The sequence below is a fragment of the Antennarius striatus genome, chromosome 5 (assembly GCF_040054535.1).
Source record: "Antennarius striatus isolate MH-2024 chromosome 5, ASM4005453v1, whole genome shotgun sequence".
NCBI lineage: Eukaryota > Metazoa > Chordata > Actinopteri > Lophiiformes > Antennariidae > Antennarius > Antennarius striatus.
In genome coordinates, this window is record NC_090780.1 from 9898792 (window position 1) to 9917879 (window position 19088).

Genomic DNA, 19088 nt, shown 5'->3' on the forward strand with positions numbered 1-19088 from the left:
ATGCTTTTTGAGTTTGGAAATGATGGATGCATGACTGCTGTAAAAGAGGCTTAATCATGGAAATTGGAGATAAATGCAAGAGAGTACTGGTCTGGTACTTATCAAGTGTTTTGTGTGTGTAAGTGGTACTGAGAATGTGAGCTGAATTGCCTACTGTTTTGTCAGAGAGGAAATGATGACAGTAACACACAGGCATTTGAGGGGAAGTTATTCTAGGTAGGCAGCAAGGTGTTCTAGTTAGACAACGTTTTAAGTGGACTACCTGTGGTGGACTGTTATATAAGAGTATACTATTTTTTTCATTGTTTTTTATATAACTATGCACCATTTTAGATGCTCAAGATAAAAGTGCAAATGCAAAATGGCAAGTCCTACCTCACATTCATTAGTGTAAAGTCAAAAATAATTACATGACGTGTTTTGTACATCTGACAAGTACACAGTGCCACTATGCCCTCAATGTATTACAAGATAAATTGTCAGCCTAGCTAAAATGGAAAGCAAGAGAAGATATGATATCAATAACATTGCATTTATAATCTACTGGAAAATAACACATATTGATCTTTTAAAGAATATTTGTTTAGAAATTAAACAAACTGGTGAAAGGATGTGCTAAAAGGAGTTTTGTTTATTGTTCTGATCAAGCAAATTATTGCATTTTAACACATGTCTTGAAACCTCAAAAACACATAATTCATTTCTCAAAGCCTAAAGTGGCATTTACACATTTGTGCCCAGCTGCGTTCAAAGCTTGAAGACTATTCCTCTACTTAACATATTTTTAAAAAAGCAGAAACCATCAAGTCTCACATTTTTGATGGATTACTTCAGTAAATATTATTGGTTATTAAAATAGTGACATATCTTGCAATTATTTATCATTGCAACACTCACGCTCCACCATACATTTAACAATAATAATATTGCCCTACAGTGTTTTCCCTAAAAAATCCTTTTAGGCTCAGAGCTAAGAGTTCAAGAGGATTTTTGCATGTGTAAAAAAATTTTTTTTGCTAGTAGTAGTAGTATTTCAAAAATGTATGAAAAAAACAAAACAAAGTTCACATGAAATTATAAATTATCATAATACAGTCACAAATCTGTCAAAGCTTCTCAGTTGTGGTCAGTACACATAACGCATCATGAACTCTGCAGGCTTGAATGCTGCATTTGTTCTTAACTCATAAGTTCTCATCTGGCAGGCTGTATGTGAAGTCTGATTGTGAGTGTTTGCTGTCTACTCATTCAAAAATTTAAACATTGATTGGCTAGATAACATTAGCTGATTACTTAATGACATTTCAATCATTGCAATCATACTACTGATAATGAACACACCATAATGTTAGGATAAAATATTATATTTCAAACTTGTACTCAAATCATGGATAAATAAAATGAAATTAAAAGACAGCATTTCTGCAGTGTAGTCCACTATTACATTCCATTGCAGATTTGGTTAACTAATTGGTGATGGAGACAGACAGGGTACTAAAGGAGGTGGTCTTGCTTTTCAGAGCAGTGTAGCACAGAGGCTCCTAAGTGCAATGACTCTTTGACTTAAAGAAAATGTGACAGTATTTAGTGTTGACAAAAATATTATGGCCCTTTGTTGACCTGCCACAGGTTAGGGTTAGGGTTAGGGGCCTGGCAGCCCCAAGCCCTATATAATGGTTGGGAGAAATACTGTTATACCATCTTTTTCTGCATTGTTCCTTCAGGAAAAATCATGCTAGCATAAATTGAACAACACATGCTGACTTTAGAGCTGATAACTTATCAATCAGGCTGTTTGTTTGTGTAGGAGCCAGACAAATAAGGTACAGTAATCCCTCGCTTTATCCCGCTTCAAGATGCATGGCTTCACTATATTGCATATTTTTAGTAGGTAGTCACGTGATACCATACGCGCATGCTATTGGTTGACAGCATCCATGTGTGCGCTGCGTTCCAAGACTCTTGGAACGCAGCTCACTTTGTGAAACACAAAATTGTTTTTAACAGTCTATAAGAGTGTTGTAAAAGGTAATACAAATATAAAGAGGTTTAATATCAGTATGGGGAGGGTTCATAAATGTTTAAATTACTGTAAATAATAGTTTGTCGCTATATCGAATTTCATTTTTCACAGCTGGTCCTGGAACGCTTTACTTGCGAGTAAGGAGGTATTACCGTATACGTCATTATGTCAGTGGAATGTGGATTGGTTTATAAGCATATATTGTAATATACTAAAAATATATATTTTTACCTCAGATTTTCATGCTTAGCTCTTGTAATTACCTTCTGCTCTATCAGACTCTCTTAAAGAAACAAACATCCATATTTTCCTAAAAGTTGGACTTGAATTTGGGCAATTTTTATGTCCATGGTTGTACACAGAGAAAGTTATTTAATTCGTTTTTGATCATGTATGAGCATGTTCTACTCTGTTCAATTGGGAGTGCATGCTGGTTCAAATGTGCACGTATACACAGATCTCATGAGGAGAAATTACCTCAATGGTTGCTGTAAAAAAACTAGAACTGCAAGCAATTGGACAAGGTTATGTATGTGAACAGATACTATTCTGTTAGTACAAATTAGTTTGCTCAGTTTTATCAACCTTACATTATTTAACACAAATGGTAAATGAAAATATCAGCTTGTCTCTTTGGGGTAGGTTTCTTGTTTTTGTCCAACATTTGCTGCCTTGTCGTGTCTTGAAATACTGCTCCCTGCTGGGGCGGGACTACAGCATGCTATTCATTTTGTGATTTTTTTCTTGAGTGTATGTCCTCCTTGTTTGCTTCAGTTATGTCTGTATGCAAACAGAATGGGAGTAGCTCCCTTCATTAGATTGATTTTTGTCTTTGACGGGAATCATCTTATTTAAGTCTGTTTTATATTTTATGGGCAGTTTATCTTAGATTGAGAAACCAAAATTGCTGCTTGTCAGTAATCATCATGCTATTCATCATTTGTTTGAGTAGAAATCATTCAGGCTGCAAGAATTATATCCAAATATTTAATACGAGAGGGGAGCACTGTATGATGTGACAGTTTTTAATATTTCCAATGATTTTATCTGTTTGACGTATGAAGTAATAACTGTGTTAAAGGCATTACAACAAAACATGGGAGAGGAACAGTGATTTACAGTGCTTTATATACATCAGAATATAGCTGAAATAATAATCACAATGAAATGTTTCATTTAAATATGTTGCTAATAATTAAGGATCAAGAGGAAAACATTTGTTTTAATCCCATTAATTTACACTTTACCACAACTTTTTTTTAAATCTTATGTTTCTTTTCAAGCTGCAACACCTCTTTGTATGCCCCTGCCAAAGGAAGCATATATGGCTACCCTTATCACTATGGCTGTACATTTTCGTATAAAACACTGGTGGACTACCGGTCTACACACAGCCTGTTTTACTGTGTTTTATTGTTCATGGCATCAGCTGCAGTTCTCCAAGAGGATGTCCATGACGGAGATTTAAATCAATAAAAGTGAATGAGCTAAACTTGTTTTCTCCTGAATCTTATTCCTAATTACAGTATTACTATTGCTGCTATTGACAAAGTTTGCACTGGGGGGCTATACATAACTCATTGACTTGGATATGTATTATATCATAATTTAAAAAGGTGAAACTGATCTACTTTACTAAGATATATTATGGAGGTAATACATTGCACGGTGATTTTGTTATTGAATCCTTTTGACCATTTAGAACAACCATCTCTATTCTTCAGACAGAGCTCAGTAGTTTTATAAAGTGCAATATTGCATCTGACTTTGGCATCCTTAAGGAAAGCATTACAAACTAGTTTAAGAAATAAATCCTGCTGTGCATTTGTGACGTTGATCAATGATGTTCAATTTCAGTTTTACTCTTTATTGGCAGATCTGCAGCGTAGTGAGTGGCTCATTTGTGTGTGCTTCCCACTGCTAGTGCTGTAGTACTCTTGAGTGTCCTCACTATTAAAGAATCTAGTGAACATTGCAACACCAAGAAACAAAGATAATCTTTTTTTGTTATGTTGGATGATAAAATCCACATGAATTCAATTTTAAATTTATCAATGAAACTTGATGGCAGTCAGAGAATATATTGGTCATTAATCATCTGTGTCTGTAAACTGTATCACAACGAGTTAGATCCTCAGGTGCCTCAATGGAACAGATACATCAGACTGACCCTAGAAGAGTGAAAAAGTTGCTAGCTGCTCTTTCCTACAGTTTCATTGATACAAACTAATTTAGTCAGTACATATTGTGTGACGCACCTGTGTGCTATATTTAGCCATACTGTTGACTGTTCATTTACTATTGTGCAATAGACTGTTCACAGTAACAGAGAAAATGTGATGAAATAATAGTTCAAATGTGGAATCATATAGTCTCCATTAGATTGCTTTTTTCTATTTGAAACTATAAAAGCACCCCGAGAAGGAGATGACATCTGGTGCTATACAATGAAACTTTACATTTCTGCAGATGTGGACAGAACAATTACTGCACATTCAAATTATATGTTGATGCCAACTTAGAAAAACTGAATAAACCAACTAAAAACTGAATAAACCAACTGCCTTGTAGTGTGTTGAAAATTTGTTGTAGGATGCCACATTCTATCATATATTAAATACAAAATTTCTTGTAGGAGGCTACATTCTATGATATATTTAACATTAATTGGCATTTTCAGATAAAAGTGAGCTTTTAATATTGCTTGTGCAACCAAGAGAGGAGACCTCAGTCACTGTACCTTGGAGTGTCTATAAATCTGACTTTGGCATTGTACAGTAATGTCGTGGAGTAATCATGGCCATTGGATAAGGATGTTACTGCTTGAGATACACAACTATATGATAACCTCTCTCATTGGTTGCCACCTCCACTGGTGATGTGTATTAACAGACATAGACTCATTCCTAAAACATCCATGTGTGATCGAAATAAGAATATAAAGTGGGTTTTGATTTAATTTAATTTATTTTATTTAACTAGAGGTATTGTTGTTGCAAATCACACTTGAAGTAATAATTCAATCCCGGACCATGTATTGTTGGGACACTACTGAAATTTTTAGGTGCTTGTTTAGTTATGACATCAGTTTAGTTATAAAAGGGACAGGAACGAGGAATGAATTTCTGATTCAGTTGCTGGTTTGCGTTTCAGCGTAAGATGGACTAATGACATTTTGATGTGGTCTAATTGTTGTTGTATGTCTTTTTGCCATACAGCTTAGCTCATGCTTAATAACCATACTGATAATCAATTGAACCACTTTAGACTTTGTTTTTCAAACTCAAAGCGCAGGCACTAAATTGCTGTCATTTTTATTGACGTCAAGACTGTTGATAAGTCCTGTCAAGAACTTAAATAAATTGGTAAATCTAGATGTTTCAAAAACACTTCAAATTTTCATCCAGGACTAAATCAGCTATTAATCACTTGAGGATAAAGAAATTAAAGAATGTGACACTTTCACTCAGCTTTGCAAAAAGCTGAGTGAAAAAAGAGTGTTTAAAACAAATCAAAACTGAAACTGAGAAAAGTTTCTTTTTACCATATCTTTAACTAACTGAACCCCTTTTTCTAGGACTGGGTTGAAATGGCTCTGTGTGTGTGGGATTTCAATTTGCTTCTTTAGAATCACAATTGTATTTGTACTGTCAGACCTCGGTTCTATTCTTTGTCATGTCCTTCACACCCGCTCCTGCTCTTTAATCTCTGCCTTCTTTTTACCTTGTAATCTCCGTGCTTCTCCTTCCATCCTCGGACCCATTGGTGAATTTACTCAGTCATCACTGACTGACATGCAGGCTGGAGCTTCTGTCTGCTCTGGCTGTCGCACAGCCTGGGGAGATACGAAGAGCAGCAGCAGAACCGCTTTACTGCCTGCCTGCGTTGCGCTTCATCATTTCTGCCAGAACACAGGATTCACTAATGAGTTCATGAAGTTGGCCTCACAGATTATATAGCAGCTGGATCATTAATGTAGAGGGTCAAATGGCTTCCGTCCATGTAGCAGAGTGCCTTTCATCAAGCCCTGTTCCTGCCAGCTCACCTCTGGTGGCCACCAGGAAGCTTCTACCTCTTCATACCCCCCATTCATCCATTGCTGAGCCCCCATGCTCAGTTTGTATCAGTGGAAACATACATCAGCACATCACTTATACAGGACTTCTTAGTGAGCTGGCACATTATTAGATTATTAAGATGTACCAAGCAAAGTTTGATAAGATCTGGTAAAAAACAAAAACAACTCTAAACTCTTTGATGGCTTTTTTGTAGTCTTACCTACCACTCGAACTAGACGACAACATTAGGCACCATCAACCCTTTCATACCGACATAAGTTACCGTTCAGGGTGTCCTTTGCTCATCAGAAACATTTACACAAACACTCCCACCAACAGAGGAGCCATCAAGAGTAAATTTTGGGTGGCGTATCTTACCCAATGACACTTTGACATATCAAATTTACATGTTAGGGAGGACAGGATATGAGTGACAGACAGGGTGTGCCAAGTTAAATACTTTGTGGACTTGCAAACCAAAAAGACAAACGCTTGCAAAAAGATTAATTTACGGTGTGGCACGTGTAGTTTTAGCTGGGAATGTGTGATTTAGACACAGCTTCACTGAAACTGAATTTGTAAACTAATAGTTTATTTAAGCTGTCAGTGTCACTGCTGGTATTCAATAATCAGTCTTATATAGGCTTCTTAAAGCTACTAAATCGGATCTGTTTTGTATGACAGTAGACTTCCATTCAACTTAGAAAAGGTTGTTGTCAGTAGGAGCTTATGAGTCACCTTTGTGTCAGTTGCAGGGTGGGGATTCAATGTCTATCATTTGTTTGTCTTTGTGTTGAAGTGGAACTGCTCTCTGGAATTGGGCTGACTCACCTGTTGGTAGTCAGTCTGCTGATTTGTCATTTTTGTCAAGGCTGAGTTACCTTAAAATGTATGGTGATTAATTGAGGAAGAATTTTGAAGAAGGGCGTTGAAAAATAAATAGCTCATTTTCCAAAGTAAGAAATTATTTTTTTATAGAGGGTAAAGCAGAGTTCATAGGCACAATATTCTCTTCATGGAAAGTGTAACAAAGCATCTTCAAAACCCATTTTTGCAGGATACTCAACATCTTTCTTGTCTGTCATTTTGCCAAAATGTGGCTAAGTGTTGTGATATTGACCCTTTCTAAGCCTGCCTGAAGCATATTTAACTGTAATTTTGTGTAGGTGTGGGCTATGGGATCACTTTCACGATCTAATTTTATCATGAATTACAGCTGTATTTAATGTTCTCTTATTTAGGTTCTTCCTCTTGAGATAAATTTATTGACTATTAAAACCATGCAACGTGAACAACTTGATATATAAACGTACCTGTGGTTTTTTTGTAATTGCTGATGAAGGAAAAAAAAGAAATCTCTTTAGTCCAATATTGTCTTTTAATGTTGCAGATAGAAATAGTCATTGGCTATTTCAGGCGTGGCTATGGTCTTCAGGGCATTTCAAAATTGAAAAATAAAGATTACAGTGTAGATGTTGATTGGAATTAAATAGCTTGTGGATCTTAGGTGATGCTTAATTTTGTCCAGATCATCCACCTTTAATTCGGTACAAATATGACAGTTTGAAACACACTGAAGATTGTTCAGGAGTGGATTGAGCTGCAGGGGTTTTATTTCATTCCAATTTTTTTTTCATCAACACTAATTATTAATACTGGAATGGATGCTGGTTTCTATTACAACCACCTTTCTTCCCCAAAATGGAAAGTTATTGACACTCCATTGATAAATTACACATTTCCACAGTTTCACTTGCAAAATTAAAGATGGAAATCAGATGAATAAAAAATGAGAAGGCATTTATTTTGAAAAACTTGGAAACTTTACAGTACATTGTGAGGCACTGATTATAAGGGAAGATTTAAGACCAATGGCTCACCCCATTAATGATGGCCCCCAACTCGATTTATTTTTTTCAGAGCTCAGAATTCTGTTTGGATATATGAAAAATGCCTTCATCTTGCTGTGCCAGTCTATGCTCATAGCAGATACTGAATTGTCTGCTGGGTGCTAGCTAACCCCTGCTGTTAAGAGATCAATTGAAAAGGACAACCACAAACCGCTTGTGGTCAACTGCTGCCAAAGCAGTTTGCCCAATTTAGGAATTTCCTACTATTCTGCTACATCTCATGCTGGCAGCAGAGGTTTTTGTTTTTTCATCCCTCAAACATGCGCTGGATAAAAATCAGATAGTAGATTTTAAATCTTCTATGCTCTCTGCCAGATTACATTTTCTTGCTGAATTTTTTGGGGAAAAATATAACATGCTTTAAGAAAGACAAAATTTGGTACATGACGAGAACACAATGTATTTAAGCTAGTAGGGCTGCTAGACAAGTAATTTGTTTAAAAAAATAAGATATATGACCAACAGAGCACTGTCAAAGCTGCATTTAATGTTAGCCTGACAGCTGTAGTGCACACTCAATTTGTTCATTCTCACAAACACAGAACACACTTGTGAGAGAAAGTTTAGTAAAGAGAAAAATCTTGCAACTTTGTGAGAATTTCTCATTCTCCTGTCTGTTTTCTCTTTTTTCACTGTGCCTTCAACTAGATCGCAGTGTTATCCCCTCAGGTTTTCCCCCCTCAGATGCCCGTGTTCACCTTTGTAACTCTAGGCCTTTCTAGCCTGTCCCTCTATTTTAAGATGGGGAGGGCAGTGTGCCAAGAGGGACTGAGAGATGGGCCGCTGCACTCTGCACAGCACGGTTGACACACACTGGACCGAGAAGTTTGCAAGACAACACTGGCTGACTTGTTTACGGCAGAGGTTCCATTTGGGTTGGAAAGGGAGGAGGCAGACAAGCTGGCTAGCATAGGAGAAGGGAGAGGGGTTTACCACCCTCAAGAGTGTCAGAATTCCTCCTGAGCCATTTCCCCATTTGGCTGGCAGTTGTGAAAACAATTGCCTGGCAATTTCGCTCTCTCTCTCGCTCTCTCTCGCTCTCTCTCTCTCTCTTGCTCTTATGCTCTCTCGCTCTCGCTCTTATGCTCTCTTTGTCTAAGTCAGCACTTGGAGCAGCAAGTGGTGGAGACAGTGACTGTATGATCACTTTTTTTTGTTCTTTGCTGTATTGCTGATATCCATATGTCTTATCTCTACTGTTTCATTGCTTATTGGTACGAGTTGATTAATGCAATTATGTCTTTCGTTTGTTTCTTTAGAGTTGATCTGCAGAAGACATGCTGTTGTCTTAAGCTGAGAGGGACGTCATCCTCGACCCATCACAAGTCTCCATTTGTTATTCTACACCTGGTACACTCTCCATCAGCCACTGTGCACCAGCAGCATCCTCCACCAACTCCACCTCTCCCCCACTCCCCCTTCCTACCCAGCCTGCCGTCACCATGACGTCGGAGCTGGAGAGCAGCCTGACCTCCATGGATTGGCTTCCGCAGCTGACCATGCAGGCGGCCATTCGCAAAGCAGATGCCCAAAATGCCCATGGGCCTGGCATGGGGAAGAAGAGTACCCTACTGGATCCTCATACCACACTGGACCAGGAAGAGGTGCAGCAGCACAAGGATGGCAAACCGCCCTACAGCTACGCCAGCCTCATCACGTTTGCCATAAACAGCTCGCCAAAGAAGAAGATGACACTAAGCGAAATCTATCAGTGGATCTGTGATAACTTTCCCTACTACAGGGAGGCAGGCAGTGGCTGGAAGGTGAGGACAGAGACTCGCATGTCTTTGTTTTAAACCAATATAGCAAGGAGCCCTCCGTCATCAATACACACCTTTTAACATCTAATATGACACACAGTAGTACCTTGACATACGAGCTTAATTTATGTGACTGAGCTTGTAAGTCAAACAACTTATGACTCAGTTTTCCCATTTATATGAACTAAAATCTTTTTAAATGAACTAAAATCATAGTCTTGTAAAAAAAATGTCCCAAACCCCCTAAATTATTAGCAAAGTATTTTTATCAACCAATAGATTTATACTTTGTCCATGCGTAATTGATTATTTATAAATTATATAAACAATGATAAAGGAGAAAAAGAAATGCAAAAATCACGATCACTCACAAGCTATGCCTTTACTCTGTGAACGAGAGCAATTGATAATGTATCCCTCCACCAACTAGCGTTGGTGTCCCGAAGCACGGCTCTTATCTCGGATTTTCACTTGAATGCTGAATAAAAATATGGAGAGAGCAGCAGTTTGTATCTCAAAAAAACCTGAGTCTCTTATATCTCAAGGTACTACAGCATTTTTAAAGTTGCTCAAAGATGGTTTTGCAATGCATATAGTAACTTACAATCTATTCAGCAATTTCTTTGACCTTAGAATTTTGGAGTAAATGACTGTTGAAGAGTTGAAATAAATTTTCTCAAACATAAATCTTTTTTTACATTTTTTTTCACCAGTCATTTTAAGAGAGATGCCATTGCTTTGATTCAGTGTCACTTCTGAGAAAGCATAGAAACTAGGATTTTGGCCAAATCACAGTAAGTGTCTTTCAGCCCTGAAAGAGTCATTTGAAGTGTAAAACCCCAGATTAATATTCAGAATGGTGGCCCCTATTTGTTTGAACACAGACTAAATGGCCCATTCATGGGTGGTAGAGTGGTAGTATTTATTGCAGATGCCTTGATGGGAGGCTGCTATTATGCAGAAGGAGAGCCAGTGCTGTGTCATCATCTCAAGGAGTCCATGATATCCAGAGATGAAGCTTTGGTGATTGCTATTTAAAGGACCCAGATGGAAAATGATATTGGAATGAGTTTTCCAATCAGTTAATGTTTATTGGAAATAGAATCTTAGGCACTGCTTTATTGCAGTCAGACAAGATGTATGAAGCCCATTTCCTAGGGCGACAAGATCTGTCATCCACACAGGCTGCATGGAGGTGTGTGCGTTTGTGTGTAGGAGAAGAGAAAGTACGTGTCCTTTAAATGGATTCATTCGAGATATTGTGGCAAAGCCTGTTGTAAGAAAATTAAGTATTTAATTTTGCATCCTTTATTTCCTGTTTACTTTCATCACCCTGGTTTAGTCATCAACAACATTGCAGCACGCCTGCTGTCAGTCTGCATGTCTTTCTGTCTTAAATTTCAGCCATTTTCACTGCAAATCGAGGGCACGCCTGTCTTTCGTATACCGCCTACCTTCTTTGGCATTGAATTTAGCTATTCTTCGCACACTTACGGTCTGTCTCTCCAGACACGGGCATAAGGTTGCAGCAGTATTTTACAGTATCTTTCAGTATCTTTTGTTGCTGTCTTAAGGTTGTTAACAAATCTGGCTGCAGAACAAGCAGCTCTTATTTCTCAGTCTATATGAAATATATAAAATAACTGTATACAGGACACAGCATTATTTTGATGCTTTAACTTGCAAATTCTATATAACTTTTAGAGTGGGTGGCCTCAGTGGTTAATCAAATTTCTACTACTGCCAAGGTTGGAGCTTCTCTAAGGACTGTTACTGTTACACTCGAGATACAAGAGAAAGGACCGCATTACTCCGCGTTGATACAGCTTTGGTTAATAGGTGATTGAGTTTGATTTTAGTTTTTTTTAAATGTGAGTTAATTTAATCAAGGAATTTCAGAATCACTACTCAAATAGTCTTGTTCATATAACTAAGACATTTTTTGAATGTCTAAATATGGTAATGAGTATCTAATATTTCTAAAAACCTTTAAAAACATTTTTGAAACAAATTAAAATTTCCAATCAATGGACTGTTTTGACTAACTACAAGGCAGCTGCTCTGCTTTAATTTTTTTTCTTAAAGTTTCTGTTTACAGATTATTTAGGCGTTAACATGCACATTCTCAAGAAAGAAGTGTCAAAGAATGGAAGATGTTCACTTGAAATTTACAACCTTCTAATTTGAAGTTAACAAAACTCTTATTATGAGTTACTGCAAAGGATTATATCTTCTGAATTCACTGATTGGTATTTCACAGGAACTCGTATCACCTATTCAGTATCAATTAATATACATTGAGTTCTTGGTACATATTGTGTACAGTGCTTATCATTGATTTTTTTGATTATATCAAATTTTATTTCAATTGATGATTTAATTTTTTGGTGTATCCACAGAGATTCAACTAAAATGTACAATTTGAGACTATAAACTATACCTATTGTACCTTTCAATGTCTGATGTAATGTAGATTTGACCTAACTGTAATTATATCACATTTATGTGCTATAAAAACAAGTTAGAGAAATCATCATCGTTGTTATCTTGAAGTTCTTTCTATTTGAACAAAGATATGATTAGGTCAACAGATTTTGTCCTCGATGTGGGCTGCAACTTGGAAAAACTCCTCACATTTTAAGTGTTAAATCTCCTCACTTTAACTATGGTGCTATTTTGCACAGGAAATGCTGAAAAAGCCTTTTGACGAATTACTCATAGTTTAAAGCCTGCGTCATAAACCTTTTCTCAGTTCTTGTCAATCGGGGGGTTTCGCTTCTCTTTCTCTCCCTCTCTTGAATCTCGTTTGGATATTGTGTCAACATGATTATCTTGTAATTTGACTTTTATGAATAAATGTGATTTAAAAAAAATCTCTGTCTCTCTCTCTCTCTGTCTCTCTCTCTCTCTCTCTCTCTCTCTGTCTCCCTCTTCCCCCCCACTCCCTCTCTTTATATACTGTATGTATATCATATAAAATTTTTATATATGATATATATCATTCATAACCAGCTAAAAGTTTTTCTGTCCAAACTGTTAACTTCATCAGTTTGTACAGTTTTAAGAACTTCTACCTTTACAGCCTTAGATGTGTACACTTATTTAAAAGTGTATGAGTCTATGATTATACAATGACCGGTCTTCCACACACACAGTAATATTTTTTCTCTGCAGTGTGATTATTAACATAAATCTTCCCAAAATGTGACTGAGGTCTGGGCGGGATGAATGTTTTTTGTTTGGAGCCATTGCTCTTCTGTTCTCCTGGAAATGTCATTTGCAGGACTTTGGGAGTCCATGCATGCGTTTGTTGTGAATGATTATGCATGCTGTGTTGCTTAAATGAGAACAGGTTAATGTAGTTACCAGCTAGTCATTTAGTCATCTCTCTAGAAATATATATTGGTCTGCACTCCTAAGACATTTCAGTAAGTGCTGTCAATGAAAACAGATAATTCTTCAAGGTCAGCTGCCTCAAAGTACAAAATATGTGCTTGGCATCTATGAGAAAGCCATTGGGTGCTACTTCTCTTAGCATTCTCTCCAGTTCTGAGGTATTCATACCTTACACATTTGTCTCAGCAGTCTTCTGTAGGATTCTGTGAGTATTCAGAAATTTCCTTGTCCTTCTGCACTTTATGTCAGGCATGTTGAATAGATTTTCTAACACACGTTTACAGAAAGAGTGAAGTCTTTTGCTTGCAGCACTTTGTTTAATGCCATATGGAGGTACGAACATTCGGAGATAGGAACAATGCACGCCACCATATCTGACTGTTGTACTGCAGTTCCCTTTTCTGCCACAACCTTGTTACATTCATGGAACTCCAACACTCAACTCCCCCTCTTGTTTTTGTATGTTGTCTCTGAGCATCTTAGCGCATCAGGCGTCGTACCTTGGATACTTGACTGTTTATCATGGATGATAAACATGTAAATTACGAATTATTTTTATTTTAACATATTATGTGCTTTTAACAGTTTTGCAGTGATTTTAGCCGTCCAGTATTTGTTGTAGACAGACTGTGAAATTGAGTGAAATGGCCTAAAGTACAGTGGTACCTCTACTCACGAATGGCTCTACTTACGAAATTTTCTACTTACGAAACTTCTCAGCAGGAAAATATTGCCCCTCATTACGTAGAAATTTCGACTTACGAAAGGTAAAAATACAGTATGGGCTGCAGCTCCCACAGTTTCCTGAACGCAACTTTCTCGTAGCTGCTCTGCCATTGGCTATTACCTAGTATCTTCCTGGCATCCCATTGGCTAAGACGTACCTTTATGTGGAGCTAGATCGGTGTTTATGCAGAGTCCTCGTCATTCCGCTCTCGACCCGTGAGGTGCTCTGATAGTTTTGCGCAAATATACTGTATTAACTTTTTGAGTATTCGCTATGGACCCCAAGAAAGTGATGGAGAAAAGAGGAAAAGAAAAGACGGAGAAAAGTTTTTTGTCCATACAAAGCAAGAGATAATAGAAAAGCATGAAAAAGGGATGTGTTAGGTTGATCTCGCCAAAGAATATGGCCGTAATGCATCTACAATCGCCACTTTATTAAAACAAAAGGAAGTTCAAGGAATTTAAGGCATTGTGTGGGTGCTTGGAGAAGTTCAAAAGGAGGACTGGAATTCACTCTATTGTTAGGCATGGTGAGGCAGGAGCGAATGAACCAAAGAGGGCAAAAAACAATGAGGACAGCAGTTAAAAGGTAAATGACCATTATTTTTATTTTTTACTCCATTATGTTTTTTACGTTATGCACAACTCTCATTTATTGTGTAATAATCTAATCGTAACATGCATTTGTTACATGTTTTGAGCATTTTTATGCTTTATAAAACATTTGTTGGAATTTTTGGGGGCTTGGAACGGATTAGGGCATTTGTATGGAAAACGCGTCTCTACATACGAAATTTTTTTCCAGAACCAATTAATTACGTAAGTAGAGGTACCACTGTACATCATTATTTTTCTGCGTATTCTTTTAAAAACCGATGTATGATCGTGAATGACTCTGGGCTTGCGCTAGCCGATCGCCACTACGCCATAGGCAAAGTAAATTCCAGAGTGGCTACAAGGTTTTTAGCCTATGTAGCCACAGTGGCGTTCTTATTTTTAGGAAGAAAAGGTTAAAACTTACAACTTTTTTGGACTTGCAAAAATACCGAGCGATAACGTAAGAAAACAAACCTTTTCTCTCGATCTTTCCAACGCTTGTCGTTGCAGTGCGCTGCACCGCTGTCTTGGACACAGAATGTGGCTTTTTGTGGCTTACTCAATTCTTTTACACTGAGCCACAGTGGCTTAGTCATACTACCTCCTAGTGCAAGCCCAGCGACTTAACTCTAAATGACCTGTAGCTGTTTTTTATTATGGGTTTTTATGTACTATTAATGTTTCTGGTAAGTGTTAGGGAATGATACATTCACATTTAGAGTAGTTGTAGTAGGCGATTATGGATTGAGATTTGATAAATAACGACTTACGAACGACTTATGGAACCAATTGTGTTCATATGTTGAGGACTACATGAACTATTTTTTTAAAGCCATCAGGCTCTGTAAACTAGTCAAGATGATTACTCTGAGAGCAGTATGTCAAAAAAAAAAAAACAGTCTGACCACTTCAGGGTCAGGAAAACATGTTTTTTGTCCTATCATGTGTACATTGTATGAGAAGCCTTAGTTTGCCTAACAATTGGCATTGTAATTGCAGTTGTTGCAAAAACAATTTTCCGATTCCTATCATTTCAAAAATGTAGCTGCACTGGAATGATTATTGCCCATGATCATGTCTACCTCCATGAGTCAAGAGAGGCAGAGGCAGGGTAGACCACTAGCAGAGAAATTTGAGCAACCCATTAGGTATAGGGCTTTAAACTTTGTTTAATATGTTTTGTAATGACATTTCAGTTGTCAGATAACCTGTCCAGCTCATCGTGGGCCACAAAAAGACAAACAACCATGCACACTCACAATCACTCCTACAAACTATTTCGAGTGATCAGTTCACCTAAACTGTATGAACTGTATGTTTGTTTTTTTGGGGGGGGACCCACGGAGACACGGGGGGGCATACAAACTCCCCACAGAAAGGAATCGAACCCGGAACCTTTTTCCTGTGAGTCTACCCCCTGTCCTACCATGGTGCTACAGATAATCTACGTCTTTGTTGTTTGAGACATTAAACTACATATTTTTTCCTTTCAGGGGAACGATGAGATGTCACATTCGATCTAATAAAATCAAAATTGATGTATTTTAAAATTTAATAAGGAAAAAACAAATCCTTAGGATGGGATATAGTGACATGTCTAATATATATATAATGAGCAAGTGATTGAAACTTGTATAGTAGAAATGTTTTATCAAAGATTTACAATTCTCATGCTTTTGAATGTTTCAATGATATTTGCAAACAGATCCACTGAATTTAAATCAATAGTTTCATTTTAGTTCGTATACATTAATACCATACCATCATAAGGTCTAACGTAAGCAAAGAGTCCTCCTAATTGATAAGCATGGGCGTCAAAACCAAATGCGGTCCTCCCTTCTCTGGTTCTGATCAGCCTGATCAGAAAATCTATGGCTCTGCTCACCTCGCCACAGCCAAATACTTAGTGAGTCTCTATATCCTTTCTGGTATATTTTCTGTTATAACAAGCTGTTCAGGAACAGTATTGAATAGAGACTCCACATGTGCTCTCAAAATGATGACCTCCACGCTCATCTCACATCTCCTTGTGGCTCCTTGTAGGCTCACTTCAGGCAAAGTGTAAATTCCCCTCTGCATTTCTTCCAGGTGAAGAAAGCCAAAACAAATTTGGAGCAAATCTCAACCAGTTTAGAAATGTTTGAAATAGTTGCTTTTGAACTGTAACTTGGGAAATTGCTGCTATTGGCATGACATTTTTTCATCTTCATTTTTGCCACACCTGTACATGAAAGAGAAAATTAACTGATGAAGAATGTAAACTAATGTTGATTGCTTAAGAAACATTGAGTCTCCCTCTATATTTCCACGAAGGTACATAGCTCTTGCTGGCTCTTGTTAACAGTACAGTATTTCTTTGGTCTGTAAATCGTCCACTGTTTAGGGATTGGGCACAGAGCTGCCTTCTACTGGGGCCCGGGACCAGGCTTTGATCTCATTATAAAATGCAAATACAGAATACCCTAAACAGATCAAAGGTTCATCTTCCCATTGGAATTGAGGTTTAATAATAACAGCCAGGAGCGTTTTCTATTTTTTAAGAAGCGATTTGGGTAGCTACTGGTCCTCCAGGACATTATTTACTTTGGAGATAATGTTCCTGCCTCTGACTAGTGACTGACTAGCCACAGCTTTGAAAATCCCTGCTCCTGATGCTTATTTGAATTAGATTGGTCAGGTATGAGAATTTGTGCCCACTGCCCTATCTCCCTTCTCAAGCTCAGGTTTACGGGGCCTGGAATTTTTAAGTGTAAAATTATGTTGGTGTTCGACTTTGATACCTCCATCGAGCTCCTCAGTCTGTGTCATCAGTACACTGTAATGCAGGCATATACTGTACATTTCAAGCACTTCGGTGATACCGGAATTTTCTGCAGCACTTACATCTTTCTCATGTAGCTCATGCACAAACTCCAAGTCATTACGATTATGTCCTTTAAGTTGTTTCTTTTTTCTTAGTATAGTTTTTGTCAGTGATAGGTTGATTCTTTGGTTCATTTGTGTCATCCAGAATTTATTAATTTTAGAGGCAGCAAAAGTGGCTGCATTTCGGCCCACTGTTGACTTTGTCAGGTGGTGGGAGGGGTAGTGATTCACTCAGTATCCAGTTTGATCCTGCTGTGAGGCGGGTTCCTGTGTCAGGAAGCTCCAGCCTGGCCACCCGCCCACCAGCCTCACCTTGCACCCGCCTACTGGCGCCCCACCGCTCACGCTTGGCCCTTAGAGTGGGCGGGGAGAGAGCTGGCAGGCCTTGGCACGGAAGCGTGTTGGCAGGAGTTGCTGTCCCCACACTCCACCATGTGAGGCACTGACTGCAGTGCAGAACATAAAAGGCCTCAGGCTTCTACCGCTTCCTCTTGTGGCCTGCAGGCCTGCACAGAACCGTTGGCTTCACTTTTACTTGAAACTACTGCTGTTGACAGTAATTTTGTCACTTTTCAATATCAGTTTATGTCTATGTGTATACAGTATATATGTGTATATATACTGTATGTATATGTTTATATGGGCTTTTTTTTTGTTTGGTTTAGCTTTTTTTTTATACAGTCATTTCCCTTACTAGCCCCGTCCCATCAGCTGCTCAATGATCAACATTTTACTGTAAAAGCTGTTGACCACAGCCATCAATTGATTCAATGAACTTCCTCATCTGAGACTATGAGATCTGTTCAAGTTCAAGCCTAACTCACCGGCTTGGACACGCCACTTATTCCGCTATTGTTTTTTCATCACCAATTAGATCAAGAAATATTTAAAATGCATTTAACAGTGGAGACTGATGGGCTGTTGATCCCTGCACACATCATTAGTCGCAGCCTCAGGCTTTTGGAAAAACTGTTAATCAGTCTGTATTAATGCTTGCTCTTCAGTTGGTGATTATGGAGGAAGACGAGGTTCTAGGATTGTCAACTCAGTCAGGTCTGCTGTGTAGTTACTTATGTCCCCTTCTGTTTGTCTGATGTTAAGTAGGACTTTGAGAAATATTTTTCTGAAGTACAATATTTTGCTGACTAGCATTAATGGGACCCCTTAGTTAACGAAGGAAGGGGTCAGGAGCTGTAATATGTTTTTTCATAGCTGTGCATTTATTTGATAACAGATTATCACTTCTCGTAGGCAATACCCATGCTGTGTTGCAATCTTTAGCATGTAGCATTGTAGATTTGCTTTCTCTTTGCTCAATGCATGCTGACAAATACAAAAGATCCAGATGCGTAACTTCATTCATTGGTTTAGACAAAACCCATCCCTCCTTTCAGGAAAGTGTTAACACACTGCCGTAACAGCAATTACCATAACGACCATTCAGTCTGAATATCAGCCTACCTGAGTGTTTGCTGCCCTGACATGATGGTAGAGAAATGAGAGAATGTTGATGTTGGATGCTATAAATTAGATAAGAGACAGCTGAATCACAATTTAACATCTGCCTCACTAAATTCAGAATGGGCTTAACTGACTGGTGCTGGCACTGGCGTGGACTCTGTTGATAGTAAATACATGTTTGGTATACTTTTAACAAATGTCATGATTAATTAATGTTTACATTTCTCTCACGGTCAATTTCATATTTTCAATGAACTTTTGTACATATGGAGCCATTGCATACGTGAAATTC

General features: G+C 37.9%; 1 protein-coding gene across 1 annotated transcript in view; it reads left to right on the top strand.

Annotated features, from left to right (window-relative positions):
* foxj3 (forkhead box J3) overlaps window positions 1-19088 on the top strand; it is a 102906-nt gene that overhangs the window by 30271 nt on the left and 53547 nt on the right. The window contains exon 2 of the mRNA XM_068315104.1: window positions 9251-9754. Coding sequence (XP_068171205.1) covers window positions 9434-9754 — 321 coding nt within the window. The 5' untranslated portion in view covers window positions 9251-9433. The remainder of the gene's footprint in view (window positions 1-9250; window positions 9755-19088) is intronic.